The sequence below is a fragment of the Onychostruthus taczanowskii genome, unplaced genomic scaffold (genome assembly GCF_017590055.1).
Source record: "Onychostruthus taczanowskii isolate IOZ18803 unplaced genomic scaffold, ASM1759005v1 scaffold23, whole genome shotgun sequence".
Classification (NCBI taxonomy): Eukaryota; Metazoa; Chordata; class Aves; order Passeriformes; family Passeridae; genus Onychostruthus; species Onychostruthus taczanowskii.
Genome location: NW_024499573.1, coordinates 5,160,951 through 5,186,414, shown reverse-complemented (window position 1 = coordinate 5,186,414; position 25,464 = coordinate 5,160,951). Strand labels below are relative to the sequence as shown.

Here is a 25,464-nt window from a genome sequence, read left to right as displayed (position 1 = left end):
GAAGATAACTCTTTATCAAATCAGAATACTAGCTCAAGAAGAGAAAATGGTGATCCTGTTCAGTAACGACCTTTATTGCTCAAAACACTGAATAAAATGCAGGAAGAAACAGGCATAAGTATTTGTCTTATATACTTGAGATCGGATTTTTAGCCATCCAGGAAGTTTTCAAAAGCAACACACAGTAAATGTCCACATTCACTTATGCACCAATCTAAGTTGTGGTTTGGTCATTTTTGATTTGGAAGTGACTTTCTTGTTGCCTTTCAAAAAGCAAACAGCATGCATCATCAGTAAATATAATTGACATTTGCTGACATCTCTTTTTTTGGGGATACAATCTATGCTTTCTAAAAACATCTGATAATCACTGGAATTAAGTGTTGTTTACGTCAGGGATGCTTTTCCAATGTTTTTAGCGTATGAAGAGGAAATAGCCAACAGGAAAAAAAAAACCAAAAATGTGCAAGCATTTTAAGGCAGAAGAAATCCTAAGAGGACACACTTACAGTTTTGTACTCCATGAGTTCCATCTGTAGCCGTGCAATCTCACTGCGCAAAGCATTTATTTGTTGACTGGCCCTGTCCTGATTAACCATCACCTTGTTCTTGATGTTCCGTGCCCGGTTGGCATACTTTAATGTGTTCAAAGTTTCCATGAAGTCTCGATCTGAAGGGCTCACACATGCTATCATGAGCGTTTGACTGGAAGTCAGAGACACAGGTCAGCATTACACACCAAGGAGAAAAAGAGCAGAGAGAAGCTAACAGGTCCTACAAGGTGAGACAAGAGTAGCAACTTTACAGTATTTGTGAAAATGTTTCTGCACCTAGCTCACTCCAAACTGTGAACCACAAAGGCCAGCAGGTCTTGTATCCCCTTAGCATAGAACAGGAGATACTAAATCATTACTTGTTCCATACATGAAATTGTAAAAGCCATTAATGGGTGTTTCCAGAAACGTTTCTCAAACATTTGCCTAATCATACATAAACTGAGATTAAGGAATTCATAGCCAACCTAAATTCCTGGACATCGATTTGGATCATGCAGCTGTCAGGACTGCCTACTGTAATTCCTGATTTGCTTGCCTACTTCATCTGCAAGATGCCCAAATGCTCATCTTACCTGTCCATATGTGTCTAACGTGCCTGTTCTCTACCACAGGTTCCGAACTGGCTGAGTTCTCCACTGCAAGTTATCTGCTGTTGTCCAACAGAAGCCCAAAACTAGGACTTAACCTTTAGCACTCTGTGTCTATACCTGAATTTGTACCACAGTTCATAACACCACTGCTTAGGGCAACTTTCTGCAACAAAAAACAGCAGGACCTGAGCTCTGGGCCCAAGACACCTATAAACAGCCATTCTCCTTTCAGTTTCCTACAACATCCCCTAGCCATCCCTTCGGGGGATATTATTGCAGGATGAGAACACAGTCCATGCTCCAAATGAAAGATCAAGCAGATAGACCAGTAGGAACCAGTGGGACAAAAAAAAACAAACCAAAAAACCAAAACCCAATACCAATTTTCACTCCAACCAAGTGCTTCCATCATTCAACAGTTCCTTCCCTCAATTCCTGGAGCACACCCATTTCATGTCAGGCAAGAACAGCCTAGAAGGTCAGAACCAGACTTCCAGCTGCAGAAGGTGCATACATTGCCAAAATTCTCAACAGAAAGGGCAAAACATCTGCTTTTGATGGACTGAGTACACTCCTCCAGGTTTTAAAGGAATTTGCTTCTCTGTTGTATGTCACAACTCGGATACTTAAATTAGGAAGAGTGAATTGTCTCTGGGGCAAAGAAGCATTACCTACTTCGGGCAGGCTGGATTCTGATCTTCACTTTCTATAATTTCAGACTGAAACAAATGAATCCCTGCAACACACTGTGAGGCAAACAAATTCACCATACACACTGGGAAACTAAGCTAGAAAGAGTAACTACCCTGGGGCTACAAAAAAAACCACTTTCACCAACTCTTCCTCAGTTCTCACCTGTATCTTTGCGTCACTTCTCCAAACTCTTTCAGTCCTCAAGACATGGCCATGCAAGATTAGGAACAAATTTTTTAATTCTGACATTGAAAATGCACTTACTTTTCTAAATCTCACAGGACCGGTTCTGCCATGTGTCCATCTTGAAAACTGAACAAATTGAACTCCAATTTCCTATCTGAATTGTAAAACAGACTAGGGGTTTTTGACACTGTTCTACCTCCTTCATGTCACCATTTCTTTAAATTGCTCCCCCTGCTCCTGAAGTTAGGAAGGTTTTAGTTTTTCATATTATACACTATAACATTCCTTTTAAAAAACCAATGCTCCATATTTTTATTTGAATAATTCAAGAAACATTAAGTGCTGCTTCAGAACAGTTCCAGCATTATACTTAAAATAAGAATGATTGTGAGAATAGTGAAGTGATACAATGTTTTCATCACTGTTAACTCAGGATTTACTACAACCTAATCCAAATCATTACTAGTAAATTACTGTAAGTATTTGTTATGAGAGAAACAACAATAATGTGGATGGTTATACTTAGAGTGGAATTTGGAAGACTACAGAAAAAGCATAAAGAAATATAAATCTGATTGTCCAGAAGAAAAAAACCGCAGTATTTGTTAAAATTTAGCTTTCCCATGCATTTTGATTGCAAAAGCCCAGCCAGGAAACCATTAAAAATGTGAGGATTTTATATACAAATATATATGAACAAAAATCTTCCTTAACAGCAAAGTGCTGATTTGAGACATCTCAGCACTCAGTCACACACAAAAAAACTGGGGGGAAGGAAGGCATCCACATAATTCTCATCAATCAGAAAAAAAGAAAGAATACATAGAAGTATCATTAAAAACATTCAGGGGCAGCATTTGCCATCTGTACGTTATCCTAGCCAAAACTAGCACAAGAGTTAATTTTCTTCACAGCAGCTGGTTTGGATTTGTGTTGGAAACACCTACTATGGGTCCATGATGCAGAGATGCCTGAGCTGCTGCTGAGCAGGGCTTTCACAGAGTGTCAGGGCTTTTTCTGCTCCTCAGGCTGCCCCACCAGCAGGTGCACAAGGGACAGAGCGGGACAGCTGAGCCCACCTGACCCAAGGGATATTCCACCCCATACGGAATCGTGCTCAGCATATGGAGCTGGGGCAATGAGACAAAAGGGGGGATGTTCAGAGTGACAGCATTTGTCTTCCCAAGTCACTGTAAGGCACAATGGAGCCCTGCTTTCCTGGGAATGGCTGAACACCTGCCAGCCCACGGGAAGTGAATGATTTCCTTTGCTTTCCTTGCATACGCGACTTTTGCTTTAGCTAACCAAGTGTCCTTATGTCAAACCCTGACTTTCCTGGCTTGTGATTCTCTGCGGGGCAGGGAGGGAGTGTCTGAGCGGGGCTCGGCTGCCGGCCCCCATCCATGGCACGCTCAACAAACTCCGTGATTGCTCCTGAAGAACACGGGGGAGCCGCGGAGCTGCGAGATGCGAAAATATTTGAGAGACAAAGTAGTATTTCTACAGAAGGCCGATTTTAGAAGAGTTTGAAACAAACGTGCTGACTAGCTGGTATATTTGATAAAAAATGTAATGAAGTGCTTTTTGCATTTATTTACAGAAAGCTTAGCAGAGCTATGCTGTTTGATTTCTGCTAATTCTTGAGTTTCTTCCTCCCGTTTGCACTCTTGAAAGTTTCTAGCCCTTATTTTATTTGTTTTTTTCTGGCTCTCCTTTCCCTCACACTGCAGTGCTTCAACTTGTTACTAAAGTTCTCTCTGCAGAGCATCACAACAGTTTGAGAATTTTCTTCCACTTCTCCCTAACTCCTTTGTGAAAAACCTTCCTACATTAATAGACATAGGAGCCAGGCATATTGGATCACATAAAAGAACAAGAGTACTACCTTACTGAAATATACTGTGTGGTCCCTATATATCTGTACATGTTGGCATTACAAATACAAAATCTGTATTATTTTAATACATTTGTAATGTTTCTTTATATAAAGCATTCAGAGGTCAAACTTTCCCTTCACTGTATGTGCAGAATGTATACAAATGGATTCATACAAACCCTGGTGAAAGACTACTTTGTTTTTATTAGGCTGCAATCCAACATCAGGTAACTGAACAGATCCATCATAAACTGAGATACATAATCTCTAAAAAGATGGAAGTGACTGTGGGTGGTAAACTGACTCCAAGCTCCTGTGCATGGCAGTCAGAGCAAACAATTCACTGACATTTCAAAAACAAAGTAACAACAGCAACAACAAAAAAACAACCTCTAAGGGAGAAACTCATCACAGCTTTAAAGTGTGCTGTAAACAAAACCCACCATTTGTACTATCTACAATCTACAGATATTTTCATGGGAAGAACTTGCCTGAAAATGGTAACTTCTAAGTAACCTGAAGCTTCATGTCTAGTAAAATATCAATAGCACTGAAAAGAACACCACAAAAAATCCTCTTTAAGATCTTTCCCTTCCATTGACAGCATTATTTGCACAACAATTTATCTCCAGCATCTTCCTCCAACAAGACTTTTATCGTCATTTAATGTTCATTTTACTTTCTGCAGATTATGTTCTCATTCATGCTCATTCACAATGAAATACATAAAATGTTCCAATTTTCATACCTGTTTCCCCCAAGAGAGTCTTGAAGTAGCCTTGTAAGCTTTGAATCTCTGTATGGTACATGAGTTGCCTTCTTGCTTTTATCTCCCAGTGCACTAATTACATTGCCAAGTGCCAGCTATAAAACACCAAATCACGTAACACACAAGTCAGAATCAGCTCCTGTGTAGTTTTATACTAAAACACCTATAAACTGGAGTCAGCGTATTGTGAGATGACAGTTAGCACACAAGTATTTCTGAAGATTTCTGTATTTTACATTTCAAAATTTTTGTGTTTTCAACAGCGCATTGGATAACTTACACTCTGGTACCTGGAAGTGCCAGAGTGCTTAGCACAATTCATATGCACTATTAGTATCTCATGTCGGGCACAAACTAAATTTGGTACTACTTAATCTAACAAACATTTGCTCTGGATGATAATTAAAGTTGAACTCTACTCTAACAGTAGCTATAACTTCTTTAAAATGAATTTTCTTGATCTGCTTTATGCTACGTTTAGAATGAAATATGGGGCATTTATATGAAGGAAAAAAACCCCAGAATTTAGTACCTCTATAGATATAAAGCAAAAATCATCTGATAATGATTTGAGCATTTAAGACTTGAAATTAAAGGCTTGTAGTCCATGGCTATCCTGTTCCATTACTAAAAGGATCTAACGCATGTTTATAAACAATCAAACATTTGGCTGTGAAATTATTTTCATGTGGAACTGCACACTCTTCAGTCAAACTGAAGGATTTTGCTTTAGGTGGCGCCCTGTACTGCAAGTTCTTGCTTCGGAAATGCTGCAGCTGCCACCAGCAGATGAAGAACTGCACACGCCCTGCTTGCTTGGAAGGGTTTAAAGCACTTTCAATCTGTTCCACAAAACTGAGGGCTGGACTTCACTGTAAATAAAAGTTCTGTGATCTTATATTAGTTACATCACACTGATTTTCACCTTCATGCACTTTATGTGCTCTTTGTTAAGGACACAACTGTGTCATCTAGATCCCCCAAACCCTGCTGGCTTTGTGCTTATGTCAATGATGAAATGGAACTGAATGTTCTTTCTCTTCCATGTAATATAACCAGAACCACAGAAAATAATCAATGTCATGATGGCAAGACAACCATTGAGAAAATTCTAATTGAACAATACCCCAGAAAACTGGTACTGTACAATAGTCCAGAAAAAAACAAGACATGTTTTCACATATAGAACAGACATGTATTTTTGTGTCCTATTTAAATGAGTTGCACAGAGCCTCCACATAGCCACGGTGCACAAAACAAAGACATGAAACTACAATCTCCACTGATAATCACCAGCTCTACATTTCAGTGCAGTTCAGCATTAACAAAAACACTAAATACAGTTAATTTAAAAATAGCCAGAACACAGACAAAAAACAATTAAGCTACAAGCTATAAATTTCATTTCTAAGTGTTTTGCCTGGGTTTGTATTACATTATATTGTACAGCTGTATAGTCTTACTAGTCCACAGTTGATGGAAATGCCTTCTTTTGCCCTTTCTCCTGTAGCTCCTGTTCGCTTTAACCTTTCAGATCCCGCCAGATCAACAAAATGAAACTTGGCAGTAAGAGTTTCATATTCATTCATCTCAGAAGATTCAGATATTATCCTGTTATCAGTGGCATTATCCTGAAGCAAAGAAGAACCCACAAGGCTTGGTGAGATCTTTCACATTAACATTTGCAACGTTCAATCAACAGTTATTTACAAAACTACCTCTTTACTATGACCATCTCCTTATTCTCTCCTTTATAACAACAATATTTTGAAACATACTATCTCCATTTTAATCATATGATACTAATATATCATTCTTTAAGACATAGTAATTCGTAATCACATGCATCTAGAAGTACAAACTACTATTGCTTCTTGATGAAGAAATTAGGGGATATATCTACGAAAATATACAAGTCTCCAGCAAGGTGAGCAACAAAGTTGTATCTCTCCTAAAATGCACTCTTGAATTGATTATCAAAGGAAACAGATTTTAAAAAACAAAACTTTAATTACATTATTGCCCCATAAAATCACCAGAACCAGCTAGTTCATAAACCTGCCAAATAGCTGAAATATATTTTGATTTTATACCTCTCTAAACCCCATCACCAGCCTCCCTGTGGGGTCATTCTTCAACTTACATTAGGAATTATTGTTGGAAACCATTTCTCCTAGCAGTCAGTACTCCACTAGCACTTCTGACTCCCCCAGAAAACAAGAACAGTAGAGGGAACATTAACAGGTTCCTTGCTCCCTTCCACCATGCTCCCCCAGGTAATGACTGGCACTTGCTGCAAGCCTCTGTCAGTGCAGGGAGTGTGCCCAGGAACATACTGCACTGGGACAGGTACCACAGCCTCAGCCTCTTTACACTTCACATCCCAAAGCACAGCAGGAAAATTATCCTTTTTCATTAGACAATCCCAAACTTTCTTCTGTTATTTAGTTTCATTCTACCATTCACTGTAGACATTTATTTTACTACGAGTGTAGTTAGATTTACTGTCAGGAAAGTAACACAATGAGAAAAATCTTTAAATCACTCACTTCTTGACCTTACTGGTAAGACACCCATTGCAGGGCAATTTCTACTAACTTGGCATGGTGTCAGATAATAAGCATGTATCAAGTGTATACTGGATTCATTACAAACTCTCACAGCCCAAACTACAAGCTTTATTGGGAATTTCTAATCACATTAAGCATAGAAAACCCAGAAAAACCTTAAAAAACAAAAACAAACAAACAAACAAACCCCAACCTAATCAAAACGCCAAACACAGACCCTCAGGTATTCTGTGGTGACCTTTATGTCCTTGGCCAGCCAGCCTACAGCTCCCTTCGCTACTGCATTACTGGGGTAATGCAGGTCTCTGCAGACCAAACCCTTCTGATGGTAGTTAAATATTTAATGCATCCTTTTGCAGCAGTAACAGAAGAGAACGGGAACTGTGCCACTTCCACAAGGCCAGGAATCATTATTTCTGCGATTTTGATGTTTACACTCCGGGGACCACACTTACTCCCAGCCCTCAGAGTCATGATTAATGCATCCCTTCACTCTCCCTCATTTAGCAAGTGAAGTGTGCATCCAGAAACTTCCCAGAAGCACGGCTGCTGTGAAGAGAGCCCCGGGAGCATGTCTGTGCGGCGCAGCCCTGGCTGCCTGCCAGCCCTGGGCACGGGCGAGCGCGCTCACAGGGGCACGCCAAGGCTGTCATCCGAGAAGGAGAAACTGCGTTGCCCTAGTAACAAAGGTCTCCCAAAACTGTTGTCTACAGAAACTTGAGCTACAGCTCTCCTGGCCACCCAATAATAGCTTGTATTAATTTAGATTCCAGGAGCGTTCAGAGGACAGTGTCAGGTCTGTCCTCTACTCTCCTAAACAATACAGAGAAAGAAGGGTGCTGTCTTAAAAAATTAAGGATTTAGCAATGCCCAGCTCCGCAGTCAGATTATCTTGTGCATATCTCCCAAGAAAAGCAGAAACAAAACAGTCTGACATAAGGCAGAAGATGGCCACCTCTTCCTCTAACACAAGCCTTTGTAAAAACATAGGCAGAGCCAGGCAACAGTCCCCTGGGGCAGCTCTGCAGGCAGGGAAGGCTGCAAGTGCACCAGCACAGGGGATGCTGCACCAACAGCCTGCAGGACACAGGCCCCCAGATGACTTCTCACTCTCCAGTAGACAGTTTGCAACAAAAATTTCCAAGCAGACATCGTCACCATGCAGTGACCGAAATGCCCTGTGTGGGCTTGGAGTGTGATGCCAATCCCTCCCAAGTGAAGACAGCTGACCACACCACCAAATCCACAGTTTCAGCATGGAAAGCAGAAAGAAGTGTTTCTAGCAGGTGTATAAAGCAGGTCTACATACCACAAAGGACCAGGAAGGAACACTCATTTTGCCCGTAAATGATTATTTGGAGTATTAAAAAAATAAAAGCAACCCCCCAAAAAGCACTGCAAATCCAATTCACTGTTCCACATGCTTAAAAATGTGGTAACTATGGGACAGATGCTACCCAGATAGTATGTACTTTTTAAAAATTATATGCAAAAGACCTTAAGAATATTCAAAGTTAAGTCCCCTGAAGGTACTGTAGTTTTCAGTAACGTGAATTTCTTCAGAGCTCTCCCCTTTATAACATACACCCAACAGCAACTAACAGCTGAAGAGTCACACACGGAATATTCTATAGAAGAGCTCCATGTTCATTCATAGCTTGAATTTCAGGTGTATAGATTTAACAAAATACCTGCACCACAAATATATAGCTATTTAAAATATATACACTGAGCCTAAGAATTTAATGCTTTTCCACTTGCACCTTATTTGATATCAACAATTAATCTGAAATATCCAAGCAGTTTCAGTTAGGTGACTGCAAGTTTAAACGCACTAACTGCTAAGACACTTAACTGTGCCTTCCCAATTAAAAACAAATTATATTTTAACTTTCTCACTTGTGTATGTTGCAACAAAATACCAAAGAAAACTCTAGAGGAGAATAGTAGGTTCCTGTAAGAGTCTGCAATTTATGGTTGCCTCTGGCTAGAGGATGGTTACATATGCACAGATTAAATCAAATTATTATAATGCTTAGCAAATTCATCAAGCATTATGATGACTACAGCATCTTACTAAGTGCAATTCAAATAGCAGTGGCTGCCAAAACTATCCCCATTTTGAGAAATGGCTACTAAATAGAAGTTCACCAACAGCAAAAATACGTACGGCGTTAAATGCGGGACAGACCCTGGTCTGACACAGGTGTATAGTGAAGATAGCGTGGGACCGTGAGCTCTGAACGTTCATCTGAGTGCTGGCAGTGGTTCGAGACAAAGCTCCCAGCTTCAAGCACTGCATCATCTAGAAAACAGGCAACAAGCACATTGCATCCCTTGCTGGCTAAAGGAAAAATGCTCCATGACTAAAATTAAATTTCTCTCTTTGCTATGCACTCAGTTCCTATACCAAAAAAAAAAATAAAAAAAAAAATCCTTAAATAAGCAAACTAAAAGTATTTTTTGTGATTTCTGTAAAATACTCAAATCTTTGTATTCCTCTCTTTACTGTACCCTAGTACAGTACATTAACATTTTTATTCAGATTTGCAGTGAATACCAGTACTGATACTATTTGTATGTGAATAGCAGTTTATTTCACATCACCCAAATGCAAAGCTTTCATTTCAAAGAAAAAAATAACATATATAAAGATTTGGGAGATCAGATTTAGATATATGTCAAAATTCTCCCAGCAGAACTATATTATGAACAAAAACCTGTTCCTAGCTTTAAATGAAAGTGATATGCACTTAGTATCAAATATATCAGATTTAAGGCTACAAAGAATTAAGAAAATAAAAAATTTTACTAGCTTTTATGCTTAAATTGCCCAGGAGACAGATATAAGCTAGCATGACCTCTATTTTTAAACAGTCATCAAAGCATACAGACATTTTTAGAATCTACTTGGCATGTTACAGTGTAATTTATTTCCAGTTATCACCTCAGATTCTCCATTCACAGTTCGGGTTGTAACGCCAACTGTATAAATTCCTCCTGCTGAGTCTTCATGTATTTTAATATTTGATTTTTTATTCTTTGCATCAATATCACGTGTGGTATCAAACAGATCAAGAATTTCTTCATTGTAAAGCTGAGGAGAAGAAAAAGACAAAAAACGTTTTCAGAAGGAGTTCCTCCAACGACTAACAAATTTGTGCATGGCACATACCAAAAGTTGTAAAAATCCAAATGTCTCAGCTCCCAAAAGATGTGAAACATAAAAACTTACAAGGACAATAGGTGACAGAACAGCTGCAAATTAAGTGACCTGCACAGTTTCCTATTATGCCACCCAAAGATGAGGTCAGTTCCTTCATGTTGCCAGATCTGACATAAAATTCTTCAGACGAGGGAAGAGGAAGAATCTGGTGCCAGCAGAACAAGAGTGGTTTCTGTGGCAGCACTTGCTGTCTTCAGATTTAACCTTGGGCTTTTCTTTTGTGGATTCAGTTGGTTGCACCCTGCTCCAAACACTTCCAACTCACTCCACTTGCTCTCCCTGCCATTGCACCTTTCCTCATCTCCTCTCCCACATCTTCATATTTCTATGGCACTCATTGAGACAAATTCTTCCTGGGTAGGAAGGAATTTGACATATAATAACAGTTTTTATGCAAGCTGCTTCTTAAAGACACCAAGCATCAGTCCAAAAATACTATGGCATGGCTTCTTGAGCAGGGCTTTTGTACCCCATAAGAATATCCTCAACTTTATGCAGTGTTTAGATTGAATTGAAGAGATCAGGGGGAAAAAAACCAAACATCCCCCCCAGAAAAAACACTATCCCACTGAATTTCATGGCTGAAGTCTCTGCCTGTGTACCCTGGAACATATCAAGTGTCTCTAATTTAGTTATACTAATTCATGTCAGCAAAGCTCAGCCCAGACGAATTCAATTCCTGATCAAAATCTCCAAGTAGCAGTCAAAGAATCATTACAACAGATCTGTATTCACACAAGGTACTTTCTCACAGTACTGAAAGTAAGTGACTTTTTCCTCTCAAAAGCAAAAAGTCGTCCCTGAGAAGAAAAAGCTCAGCATTTCTCAATGTGATGCTTTTAATCCCTTACATATTAAAAAAAAGTATTGTATTTCATTATTAGGCATAGATATTCTATGTAGGAATCTTCTTACTAATGTTTTATCTTCATAAATTCCAATAAACTGATGCCACAGTTTGGAGCAGATCCTGATAATGCACCTGCAATTGGATGGCACTGCATATGCCTGTCTTTTGGAAAAGCAGGAAAGCAAGGAGTTAAGGGAGGCAGACTACAGCCAACTAAAGAAAGGCAAGAAAGTAGCAAACAGAAGTCACTGTTCCCAACAGTTATCCAGCTGTACAACTTCAAAGTTATTCCAAAAATACAATCTTGCTTCAACTTGCTCAACGACTAAATTATTGTTTATGCAATCCAGCTCTAATGGTAGACAGGATGGGAGGAAGAAGATACTTTTTGACACAAGAATAGTGTCTAATATCAAACTAATCAGAAAAAGCTCCTTCTGGGAAAGCCTCAGTAAAAGAAAAAAAAATCTACTAATTAAAATGACATTTTTAAGGGAGAAATTATTATATACATAATTTAACTTTTCTCTAAATAGACAGACAAGACAGGTTTCAGTATCTGCAGTTCAGCTGAAATGCACTGTAATAGCTGCAATTCTTCACACCATTCTCACTGTAACATTTAATCACTGTCCACTGCAATTATGGGACTCAGTCATATTTGTAATGTTATGTCAAAAAACACAATAAATTCAGAAAGCACACTGGTTACTGCTCCCTGTGCTACTCATGTTGCAGCTGCCTAAGCAAAGCTGCAGAGCCCTGGTGCACAGGGAGCATTCCCCCAGCACAGGCTCAAGCCAACTCTCTCTAGGCAAATATTAGCCAGAGCAACAAAACATTCTGCATAAGGGTAGCAACGACAAACCTAGACTGACACAAAACTAATGCCAGCTTGTTAATGACTAAAGGACTTGGCTTTATTGCTGCTGAAGTAAACTAGCAGCTTTTCTCATGGGTAATATTGAAGAGGGGGTTTCTAACCCCGAGTAGATAAAGTTGTACATACTGAAGTAAGCAAAACAAACTTACACCTGCTCTTCCTAAAATTGATTCTGCCTCTCTGTGTGCCTGAAGTATTAGATTTTGCAGCTTGGTAGTAAATGTAAATACGTTACACCCAAATCAATCAATCTAAAGAGCAGTTCCACAGCCAGAAGACACAGTATAAAACCTACAAGGCATAAAGCAACAGCTGCTGCAGGTCAGAAAATCACAGATGTTATGGCCCCTTACCAGTAACGATTCTGCCTCTCTGTGTGCCTGAAGTATTAGATTTTGCAGCTTGGTAGTAAATGTAAATACGTTACACCCAAATCAATCAATCTAAAGAGCAGTTCCACAGCCAGAAGACACAGTATAAAACCTACAAGGCATAAAGCAACAGCTGCTGCAGGTCAGAAAATCACAGATGTTATGGCCTCTCACCAGTAACTGTGTCTAGGAGACAGCACAAGGGGAGCAGTTTGGCCACAGTACTGACCAGGGTTTTTTGTCTGAGTCTAAGAAAGAAGGGAACAGTGACACTGAAGCCCAATCCTAAACCAGTGGGAACTGCTGCAAGAAGTATTTTTGTGCTAGGTTTCTTCATTGGTGAAAGAAAGTCTTCTGAACAGATTTTGAAAGCTAAACAAGTTATGGCAAAGCAACAAAAGCAGGCAAAGCATGGTCACTACGCAAAGCCACAAAGCACAGTTAGGGGGATTTTTATAATATTTTGTTTTAAAGCTCTGTCAAGAATTACCAACAGGCAAGAGCAACAGAAAGGGACAAATGATGACAAACAAATACTTCTATTTCAAAATAACACTATGAAGAGAAGTAGTAAAATAATTGGAGTAAGATAAAAAGACATTTTCTTAAACTGAAGAGCTGAAGCAAATCCCATAAATTTTCCTTTTGAAATCTTGTCTATTAATTCAAAACATCTTGGGAGAAAATTTAAAAGAAGCAACCAGAAAAAAAATTTGTTTTCTAAAAAAAAAAAAGAAAAAAATAACTACCAAAAAATACACAAAGTTACACCCAAAAATGTGGATCATATTTACCTCTAAGAACTGTGCATTCACTTTAAAATCTGGAGGTGGAAGTCCTTGCTTAACAGCACCTTGTTTTTTTTCTTCAATACATCTGAAAAGGTGCTTAACAGCACGTGATATGATGCCTTGCTCCTCTTCTGTTATGTTGACATCAAATCCAGTGCCCATGGTGTATGTTTTGCCAGCACCTGTCTAATTTGAAAAAGGAGTAGTCACTAGAACATGTTAATAGCACCAAATCATCAGAAATACAGTTTGTGCACACTAATGTTGACATCAACCTGCCATCTTTACAATAATAACACACACAACAACAGGTCACTTTGGAAAACGGATAAACAGCAGAATTTGGACAAACTCTATTGTTTAATCAGAGATCACAGACAAGAAGGCAGTGAGCAGTTCCACCTTTCACAACCCTTCCTCTAGAAACTTTCCCTACCCAGTTCACATCAGCCTTGAGCTGTCTCCTCTAGGTCAAAAGACGAGTTAATGTTTCCAGCCAAGGCTGTTAATTGAAACATGTATTTTGAAGGTAAAAGCAGCATTTGCAATTCTTTACTGAAGTAGATCAAATGACTCCCTTAATTAAGATGTCTGAATACCTCAGGTATTATATTCCCATTGTTCTCACTTTATACTAAAGAATACAAGCTCTATCTTCACTAGGAAGATAAATCTAATTAAATGTGAAGTCCAATAGAAGTCAAAGTAGTGTAGTGTTTTCACTTAATTAATGGGTCAAGTCTAAGACAAAGATAGGATCACAGAGCTGAACATAATCTGCTAAACTGGATCTGCAAACTGCTTTGTTTGACTAGGAATAGATTTCACCTGGCTAACTTGACATGCAACACCTAACAGAGGTGAAATTCAGCATCCAAGACCACATTTTATGCCATCAACCTGTAAGGGACTATTCGGAAGACAGTAACACACTGTCTACACTGTGCTCAGCTTTGAGTGTGCCCAGTGTACTAAGAGGGTGTGTTCCTGATGCAAAGTTCTGACTTTGGAATCTGAGCTCTACATTTTGCCCACAAGCAAACAATGTGGTGGCCTGAAGTTCTCCAGGATCTATTTTTAAAAAGCTCCTATTCCCAAAAGTCTCTAAAAATGTAGTGGCTTGAAAAGTTGCTCAGAAAAGAATCTCAGTACAACCTATCTCTATATTTGAAGTAATATGGTCAATAATTTGTATTGTTGCATTGAGGTGAATTCAGGAATTGTATGGACTGATACTCCTTTCAGTATTACTATTAAATTCACATCTGTGGCCTATATATATTCTGTGTTTCAACTGCCAGTCTAAACAGAATTTATATAAACTCACTCACCTAGAGAGTAATTCATTGAAAATAAACCAAAGATGCTAAAATGAGGCTAATGTATTCAGAAATTTTAGAGAAAAATCAGTTTCAAAAAACTGTTTATCCCAAAATAAACACTTTAAAATAAAAATGTGAAGCTTACCTGGCCATAAGCAAAGACAGTGGCATTATAGCCTTCAAAGCAACCTTCAATCAGCTTTTCTATGCACTGTACATAGATCTCTTCTTGCTGTGAGTCAATGTTAAAGACATAATCAAAAGTGAAGGCCTTATCTTTTCCCAAGAACACTTGAGGTTCACCAGGTGTGACAGATGTACAAATATGGCATCCTTCAATCTTCTCTTTGGCCAACTGTGGTCTAATTCTGTTTCGGAAGAGATAAAAACAAATATTAGAAATTCTCATCATCAAAAAGAGGAGGAGTACACAATATAAATAAGGGATCTGAGAATTCCTTAATGACTGGGAAGTGAGAATCTTTCTTCACCAAGCCAGAAGGTTTTTGGTTGTCTGAGCCACAGTACTGACTGTATCAGAACCCCAGCCATAAAACTGCTCACGCAATGACACCATTTTTTCTGAAGGTTCACCTACTTCAAGCAGAGGACCTGCCTAGAACTCTGAGTGTTTCTCTATGTTTATTATGCATTACTGAAGAGTCACTTTTCTATGTTGTTTCAGACTTGGAAATCAAGCTTTCCAGTTTTATCAAACTTCTGTACGCTTTCATTGTAAAAACAGCAATTTCACTTTTTTTTTTTTTTTTACAAGCAAGTTCAATGTGAAAAAAAAATACAGGAAAGTTTAAATAGCAATTTGGGAGCAACACCTGGTGCTAGTGATGCCAAGATTGTGGGTTCAGTTCCTGTATGGGCCATCCACTCAAGAGCAGGACTTGAAGATCCTTATGGGTCCCTACTAACTCCGAATATTCTCTTAAATGAAAGCCTCCTTGCTGCAAGAGCAATGACAACAAGGAAATGGCTCAACTGCTTCTTTCCTTTTGTCAGAAAAGGAACTTGTACAGCCAGGACACTTCTGTGAAATGTTCTGTGAAGTATCAGTGAAGTATACCTTCAGAAAACAGAAAAAGAACAAGTTCTAAAGGTAAGAGTGTCTCATTCCTCATTTTTCCCCTCTAAGGCAAATTTCAGCTTTTATTTCAGTTTTTTCAATTTCTTATTTTACAAAGTAACTTGTAGAATATAGCTTGAACTTCTTATTTTATCTATAATTTTATTAATTCCTCCGCATTCTTAACGCTCTTGCAGCCTCATCAAAATTGAATTCATGTACTGGCCTCACGACTAATAATGACTGCCAAAGCTTGTGATTCCATGGGTTTAATGATTAACTATCAAGAAGAAAAACTCTGGCCCACTTAACACACTGTTCTAGCTGTAAGTAACTAATAATTTGCTTACAAAGCTACCTTTTCAAAAAGATATTTCCAAGTTCCCAAAGCAGCACCAAAAAAACAACCCAAACAAAACTCACACCAAAACACGTGCAGGGTGCAGCTTGAAAGATGCAACAACGAAGGCTAATAAGAATGATAAAAAGACACAGTACAGCTACATACAAACAGAAACTTGCAATATTTTATACAGATCTTCCAATTAATAAAGCTTCAGTGTGGCTACTTTCAGTTACACCGTGTTGAAGATCTGCAGGGACAGAGTATACTTAAAGGCACATATTCATCTCATATTCCACGCTTTAAGGGCCACATGCACCTTAATGTTCTGTTCAGAGTAGCTGTGCTGCCTTGAAGCAAATTCCCCACCATTTTCAGATATCACATGTTGGTTTGGATCACAGAGCAGTTTCGGTGTGCACAGTTTACACCCCCTTCAGAGGTAACCAAGCCAAAATGCTCGACTCCAAACACACAAAACTTGTTCCAAAATCTAATGGGAGCATAAGGGCCCAAAGCTACCTGCTGATCTACTGGGACTGTGCCAACACCTGCTGATACGAGAGAGCTGGTCTCCAACAGCTGAATGGACTGCTGCAGACCAATTACGTACATGTTAGATGAAGTTAGAAATATCCTGCTTGAAAAAAATATTAGAAAAAAAAATCTCACAGAGCATGATATATCTACTCTTTATGGCAGATTCTGAATTTTTAATTGACAGATGTGCACTGCTATCAAGACTATTTTTCAGATGTTTCATTCTGAGCGTTTCACTATATCCCATGTGTGACACTGGAGATTAACCTTAATTTATCTGTAAGGTTTGTGCACATGAATTCCAGTACAGAAGCTTCATTAATGATCAGGAGGTACCACCCTTGTCAGCTTTCCCTCTCGTGTAAAGTGAAAATTAAGTAAACCTTTGAAAAATGTCATTAAAGAAAAGATTATAGGATGTGCAAAACAGGCATAAATATTCTACAACTAGTATTTGCATTTAAGGACATAAAGTGTGTAATATAGGTCAAATTTTCTCTCTAACAACATCGTAAGGAGGTTTTTTCTTCTTTAAATGAAATAAGAATGTTGAAAGTAATTCAGGATTTACATAACTCCTTCAATAACAACCAACTTGATCCACTTGTACCTGTGTTGGCTGAACACAGAATCTGATAAATATGTACAGAAGCTTGTAATACATTTACTTCCTTCTAAATTAAAGAAATTTTTGTAATAAAATAGCTTTTATTTCTAGGTAGAGAAAGTCTTCAAAGAAAAATTAATCATAGGCCTTTTCTAAAAGCATTCTACACAACTGGAAGGTCGAGCAAATAAAACACTGCAGCTTGATGTCTAAAACAATATTTAGAAAATGCCTACTCAGTAGGTTATGCTGCTGCCTTCTTCCACTGCTGTGAAGTCAGTCAGAGAGCAAACTCCTTTTTCAGACTAAGCACTCTTATTTCTCCACTAATCCAGTGCACCAGTAGAGAGGCCATCAACTGTCCTTACAAGAATGAACTCTGAGGGGCATGTCTCTTAGCCTTCCACAGCAAAAAAGCCTGGGAAGATCTCTTCTAGAAATCTAGATGGAAAACACATTTTCAACATCAAGCAAGCTTTAGTGCATCCCAAAAACACCACTTCTCCCCAGTTCCAAAAAGGCTTTTAGCAACAACTTGCACAATGAAGCTGACAAGTTTTTTTAAGAAGTTTTTCTTTACATGTTTTTAATTTTCTTTCAAGCATAGAATAATTTTCTACGCTGATGAACTGATGCAATTATGACAGGTGCCGAATAAATTTCTCTTTTCTACTACTAAATAAAGGCTGACTGACCATGAAAAGGAACAGCATGCCTAAAATATCAATGATTTGCATGATAGTTATTACAGTGATGACAGGACTGTAAAGCGAGCAGTTTCGATGTCGCCCATAGAGCCTTCCCATGAGAATCCTCCCGGCCCGGTCCTGCCTCCCCTGGCAGCGCCTCCCCGAGCTGTGCTGCACAGCAGCCAGCTGCACACACCAGCCCACAGCTGAGCTGAGGCCGTGTCACTGCTAGCAGCTTCTCACCAGCTCAGCCACTTCCCCTGGTTGTAAACAACACTCAGAGATCCAGCAGTGATGATGGTGTCCTTCCTCCCTAACTTACCACTAAATCTGAAGGCAGTGCCAGGAGAAAAAGCAGCATTTCACCAGCACTTAGGCAACACAAAGGAAAAACAAAGCAAGATTCGCCACAGCAGGGAAGCTTCACACCAAAGAGAAACTCCCTTTTCGTTCTGTCACTGGTCTTACACAATGTCCCACTCGCTATGGAGTTGAGAGGTAGCAGAGACAGATCATGACTGCATCAGGTTTGAATGACATCTCCCCCCCAAAAGAGATGTGCAGGCAAGAAACCTTCACCACCCAACTCGAGGTCTCCTCAAGGGACACTTCACGTTCTGAAATCTATACAGCTCTCTTGCTAAGTTTGCCATGAAGCTAATGTGATGTCCTCAATCAGTAAGCAAGAGCTTCCTCCCCTTCACCCTGATTTCTGGCCACTTACAAACAATGTGAGTGCTTCACCCAAACCTCAAGACTCTCAGTATAACTGTTTGTACTGATTGTGTGGTGCAGCAAACAGAAGTCCTCATGCAAGTCAGATTCAGTTCCAGCACAGCCTATAGGAACATCTCCTCCTTCTCCATCCCACACATGAATTGGGAAAGTGATTTTTTCCTTTCTGCTTACAGTCAAACAATTTCCACTCTCACGTCTCAATGTGGTCACTTCTGCCAGCAAAGCAGGCAGCGCCCACACTTTAAAAATGTGAAAGAGTTCATTCTGGTCATCTCTCCTTGCCCAGCCTGTGGTCTGGCAGTCTGCCACTGAGATTTTTCTCCAGGACCAATTTGACTTCACCCATTTTGTCTTCTACATGGCCCTACCCCACCTGTTTTTCAGGCTACTCTCTTAATTGCAGACAATCAGGTGTTTTCTACCTATTTCCAATCACATCTCCTTAGATGTGGCAACTTCCCAAACAACATTTTGCTTTCCATCCTTCCCTCTGCTCCTCTCCAAAGCATGAACACACCCAATTCTTGTTTACGTGTACTTTGCAGCACCTCCAGGCCACACACATGAAACTTAATCCCCTAAATCTCTCCAGCCTCAGCACACTGGGACAACTTGTCAAATTAGGGAGTGCTAAACCAGCCAGTGGTTGCACAGTAATGCACTGTATTGTACTGGAACTAATCCCTCAGTAGAGCAGGGGCACAATGTCTCTGCTAAAAGCATTGTCAGCTACAACAGGCTCAGATAATACAGTTCAGGGACTACAGTCATCATCAGACCAATACCCTGTGTTATGCAAGACATCACACTTTACAGAATTGACTCCTGATTAAACTAGAGGATATCATAATATCTCTTTGAAAAGCAGCCTAAATTTACTTCTAGGGATGAAAAATTGTCCCAGTGATCTAAATATAAATATATATTATTTACATAAATAACTACATGCATATATAAGGATGTTTATACATACACACACAATCCCTTTTCACTACTAAACAGTTTTACCTCTGTGTCTGTTTATTTAAAAGCATCTCCATTATTTAATTTTACCCAAGCAATCTCTAACCATCTATGATCACGTCACCCCTTAATCTCATTTCATATACTAAACAAGACCAGAGATTTTTTTAAATTTGCGTCTCCATGAGAAGAACTGTAAACTCTAACAAAGGGTAATAAGCTAAGTGTTTACCATATGCCTTCCCAGCAACTCTACTAGCAGTAAGCACACAAGAACTTCTATGACTGATCTAAAAAGGGCAAAGAATCAAATTATTCTTGTTTTACAGAAAGCAAAGCAGAAAAAAATAATCATAGGTTAATCTTTCAGACTGCAATAACTATCCAGAAGCCGTGTGTGGGAAAGAAAAGATTACTCTGAAGCCCCATGTAAAGTTCTTTTTCCTTAAAAAGGCTCTGTGGGGCAAGGGCTGTTTTCACCTTGCTCAGAAAAGCATAAATTCAAACCACGTGCTATGCTGAGCAGGAAACAAGTAAACCCAAGGCTCTCCAATACTTCTCTTACTACAATAAGCCTATTAAATTTTACACAATTGAGTTTCACATGTGGGTATATGAAACATTAAATCCAGAAACAGCTAATAAAATACTTAGTGAAGCGTAGCAGGCAATAAGAACTGGGAAACAGACAAAAACTGCCCAAAACCAGAAGAAAACGGCTTCCAACTCGTACTTCAGCATCAGAATTCCCTCACCTTACTACTCCCTTAAATTCACACTCATCAAGTCACTCCCATTAAATTCCCTTCAGAGCAAGCAGGGAGTAAAGAAAGCTAAGCAGGTTTCTTACCTGATACTTAGGCTTGCATAAACTTTTCACTATTTTTGCTTGCACACACTGGAATCTTGCTCTGCCATTGGCAACACTTTCGAATGAGACCACAACTATAATGCCTGAATGAATTCATCTGAACTACGCCTCTCAACGAGCTTTAAGGATACAAAAAGATCTGGCATATGAGAAACTCCAGGTTTATCTCCTGTTAACACAGCAGAAAGGGTGCAGGAACAAATCTTTAGGCTCGTACCAGCAACTGCCACCTACAGAGAGTTTCTGAAGCGTGGCATCACTAATGGTCTAACTCCACATTAATGGTATCAATCACCAGTATTACATGTACTGGCATTGAGACGGACACGCAATTACAGACATACAGATTACAGCGACCACACGAGACACGGCTCAGCAGCCCAGCCACCCAGCCCATGGCCAAGTCCTTCCCCCTGCCATGGGTCAGCTCCCAGCCCAGGAAGCTGCTTCACCCTGTGCCAGGGGCCCAGGCACACAGCAGTCACCCAGCCAGGGCAAGCAGCACTACCTGGAGCTCCACTGCTCTCATGTAACACTGGGGCACCGCTCCCATCGGTGCTCCTCTAAAGCTGCACGCTGCAGACTGAGCCCAGGGCTGCAGGCAGGTGTGTGTGCCCAGAGCCCAGGTGTTCTCGGCCTAAACCTACACCTCCTGGCAAGCACAAGTGAGGCAGATGTTTGGCACATGTACTAACACTTACCTACTTGATGTACCTGGAAGCCTCTTCGTGTCTAAAGACATTTCAATACAAAGGCAACGGTACAATTGACAATACCCGAAATAAATCCTCCTGAAACAATCTTGAATATTTTTTAAAATGCAGTAAAGACAGTGACAAAAGCTTAAGCAGGATCTACATGGTCCAGATTTTACTCCAAAGCCCTATTAAGATACTGATAAAAAGGTATCAGCATCCCTTCAAACCATGTGTAGCCATTAAATATGACCATTAAGCCTTAACTTAAAACACCCAGCCAATAAATTGCCAAATGTGCTCTGAGCACATTTGGCAATTTTCAGCAGCTAACTTACTGTAATGCAAGAAAAAAAATTTCTATTCAAAAACATCCACAGAAAATATTTTGTTCCAGTGCTGCAGACTGTCACTTCCAGTTTGTATTTAATGAGAAACCCACACATGGAAAACTAAAGTGAAATTAAATTGAGGAAATATACCACTGATATAATTAGATTTGTCCAGTTCTCCCATACGCTCAAACTCTACCTCTTCAATCATTTTTTTTTATTTTTACACACAAATTTGATTTCATGAAACAATTACCCTTTTCAGTAGCTTGGGTCTGGTCAGCTCCCATATCCACTAGCTGTTCGTGCTGGAGATGACACTGGCAGTGCCAGGCTGAGGCAGTTCCACTGCTGCTGCTCTGCCTGGGTTCCTGAGGAGCTGCACAACAGCTGTGTCTCCGGGCAGCCACCACGGCCGGGACACAGCTCAGCAGTGTGATTTCAGATTAATTCTTGTGCAACTGAGTAACAGCCCGGCAGGCCGTGCAACACAGATGGCATCCCCACACGGGCAGGCACAGCCCCACGCTTTTGCTAGGAAAAGAAAATGCACAGGGGAAACACCCAGGCTTGCTCTCACACAATTCCTGCTGCTCTGCACGCTTCCTTCCTCACACCACCCCCACAGGTGGGCTAGCAGATCCTCCAGAAGACCTAGAAAGCCTCCAACATCTTTCTTGATAACATGAACGAACACATTCACACAAACCTTCTTCATGCGGTTTTACTGTGAACTAATTTACTCTCTAGTGAGCAAAGAAATCCACAACTTTTGAGAAGAATTTGGCTTTTGAGAGAGAAAGAAGGGAGAACTGTATTGCAGGGCTTGTACTGGCCTGGGCTATTTCTAGTTCAAGACAAGGTCATCTCTGATGGAAAAGCTGCACTACCATAAACTTCCACATGCCTACCGAGCACAGGACTGGCACGCCTCCAGTGTGTGCACACATCCAAGTGCAGCTTGAGTAAAGCTAAACAGAAGTGCCTTTTCCAAAGGCAAACAGTTTTTAATTGTTCTACTGTACTATTTGCTGTGGTTTTCTTAACATCCATTGTTGTATGTGTCACCCCTCTCAGAAAGGTAGAGGAGAGATAACACAGTATCTTAGATAAAATGAGGGCTAAGCAAATGCAGCAAAGTATAACTTATGAATTAAGACTTGAAGTATTTATGGTTTATGAGCAGTAAATGAAAGAAGGTGTTAGACCTTCCTAAAAGTAAAACTCTAAATTAATTTCATACCATACAAGAATGCAGGCACACCTGTATCATGCAATGAAGTAGAAGAATAGAAACCTCAGTCACAGCAATCAGGGGGTCAAACATGCTTCGGCGCTGAAAGGGTCAAATGCACTCTGGTGCTGAAAGGGACTACAATCACCTGATCTCCACATAGCTGATTAGCCCCAAGCAACTGCCTTTCCCCATCAGGGAGCATGAACAAGTCATTCTCAAGAGTAAGAAGCAAAAATAAGTATTTCTGCTGCACAAGGAAACACAGCACTCAACTGAACTACAGCATGATTGGCATTAGCTCAAGCTCTGGACACCATGCTGTATGGAACATGTGGACATAGACTGAAATAAACAGGTCACTCACTAGCTACCTCTCCTTTAAGGATTAGCTCTGAAAATATAATCCCTAAGAATCCTTATCACCTTTATATAAGAAGAAACAAGGAACTCCAGAAGGTGCTGGGTCATTTCAGTTTTTATTTGAGAGGTAGCTTCAGTCTTAGAAAGCCCTGTGTACACTTTCAGCTTTTTGTCTGCTTACACTGCTCTTGTGGACATCACCCACAGTTGGCAGAACAGCAGAGGCATCCCAAATACTTGGTTCAGACATGAACAACAGGTCTCTTCCCCAGGTGATCTGGGAACCTAACATTTCCAAAAGGCCAAGCAGAAATCCAAGAAATGTCTTCTGAACAAACAAAAGAAATACACAATCAAGAGAAACTGTAACCAAAACATTTACTCAGGGAAGCAGAACCATCTGTGGCTATGGATTTGGATGGCTGCTCCTTATCACTAAAACTGTAGTTTACCAGAGGGTTCAACCACTCTGCAATTTGATGGCTGTGCTCCACATAGATTTATATACCAAGTCCAACATCAACAAAGCAAATTAAGGACAGTACTACCTTTAAATTGCATATTAAATCTATCCCTCTTACAGTGACTGCACTTGATACTTTTAAATTAAAGGTTTCTATAAAAAAATATATTTTCACTTTTAAGACTATAAAGCTCATGCACAGAAGTATGAAACACCATCTTCATTTCACTGGTGGTGTTTCACATCAATCACTAGCACTTACAATAATGAAGACTAGTATAGATTACTGCTATGAAAAATTCACGGCAATAGTACCTGATGATTACAACATTTAAAGAACATAGAGGTCAGAAATTCAAGAGAAAAGGGAAAATAAGGGTCTTTTGGTGTGTCCCCAGATCAGTGTCTAAACTACGGCCCTCATGGATACAGGAGGCCAATTAAGCCAGCAAGTATATCCTTCTGAGGGTAAGGATTCATGAAGAAAGTAACTCTACATACCAAAGAAAGAGAATTACACCCTGTATTTCTTTTGCAAATTATGGAGGTTTTTTCCCTCCAAAATATAGCTTTAGCACGAAACCCAGCAGCCTCCCCGTTGCTGCTCTGGGGCCCGCAGCATCAGGAGTGGCTGAGTCACCGCCCGGGTAAAGCTCACCGAGCCTGGCACTAATGATGTAACAAGGGCAGCATCGGGAAAAGGAATACACTTCCTGCAGCAACTTTCTGCAGCACGACCGAATGCTTAACACAGCTTACATGTGCTAAACAAATACCATTATGAGTAAATTCAGATGGAAAAAAATAAAAGTTTACAGAAGTCTTTTTGAAGAGCGCATAGCCCAGCAGCCTAGTATCCCTGAGCCCGGATAACAAGTGCTGCCAGGATCTTAAAAGACACTTTGCTTCCAGAAATGTTAGTGCCACAATTCAGCTGACAAAGTAATGTACTGTCAAAAGTAACGTGGTGAATATAGGGTACCCAACCATCCAAACCACTGTAGCCACTGCTGCCTTACCACGCTACAAAGTAACATTTATTTAGGTCCAACCGGAAAAAAAGGGAAAGAATCAAAAACAAAACAAACAAAAACCTAAACAAAGCCAAAAAAATCCAACAACAAACATCCACAACGTCATCAAACAACACTGAACCACAAAAACACACTAAACCACTGTCTTGAGTACATCCAAACCTAAATTCAGTCACATTTACAGCTCAGGAATTTTGAGATAATTTGGATACCTCTTGTATGCCAGCAACCAATCAGCCCGACATATAAAAATACACTAAACCTGTAAAAAGTACATCAGTCAACAAAAATGTGCTTGGTGTCAACTCTTTTTAGAAAGCACACTTGTAACTAATGTTTAACTACCAGAGTCAAACTTTACTAAAAGCACAATTTTGTGAGACAGCTGGTTTCAAAAACATTGCCAGCAGCATCATTACATCAGCAAATGACCCAAAAATGCCCACATAAAGGCACAGAAATGACAGTGGATTTCTGGTTCAAAAGTTGAAATCTCCTTCTTGCAGAGCAGTAACATGATTTTCGCACACCCTCACATACAAAAATATTTATTTGTAAAGTCAAATAAATAACTTAAAAATACAATTATTTAATGCAATTAAGTGAAATATTTTAAGAATAAGTACATGCATTTAGGAACGTCCTCACATTACAAATTAACCTTGATTTCTTAAAAGCATTGATAAGCACCACAAATATATTCAGAAATAAGCAAGAAAAAAAATGTTTCTTCACTATAGAAAAGTATTTTTTTTATAGAGCAAAGAACTGATGTAATAATGCAAGGCTATCCAGATGACCAAAAAATTGTCAGTCATGCCAACACTAGG

The 25,464-nt window shown here is 39.6% G+C and overlaps 1 protein-coding gene across 3 annotated transcripts in view; it reads right to left on the bottom strand.

The window, feature by feature from the left end:
• KIF21A (kinesin family member 21A) overlaps positions 1-25,464 on the bottom strand; it is an 86,784-nt gene that overhangs the window by 42,681 nt on the left and 18,639 nt on the right. For all 3 annotated transcript variants that reach the window (XM_041405392.1, XM_041405390.1, XM_041405391.1), the window contains exons 2-8: positions 14,830-15,052; positions 13,366-13,548; positions 10,189-10,338; positions 9,412-9,546; positions 6,135-6,302; positions 4,651-4,766; positions 510-705 (exon numbers count right to left, since the gene is read on the bottom strand). In XM_041405392.1, coding sequence (XP_041261326.1) covers positions 510-705; positions 4,651-4,766; positions 6,135-6,302; positions 9,412-9,546; positions 10,189-10,338; positions 13,366-13,548; positions 14,830-15,052 — 1,171 coding nt within the window. The remainder of the gene's footprint in view (positions 1-509; positions 706-4,650; positions 4,767-6,134; positions 6,303-9,411; positions 9,547-10,188; positions 10,339-13,365; positions 13,549-14,829; positions 15,053-25,464) is intronic.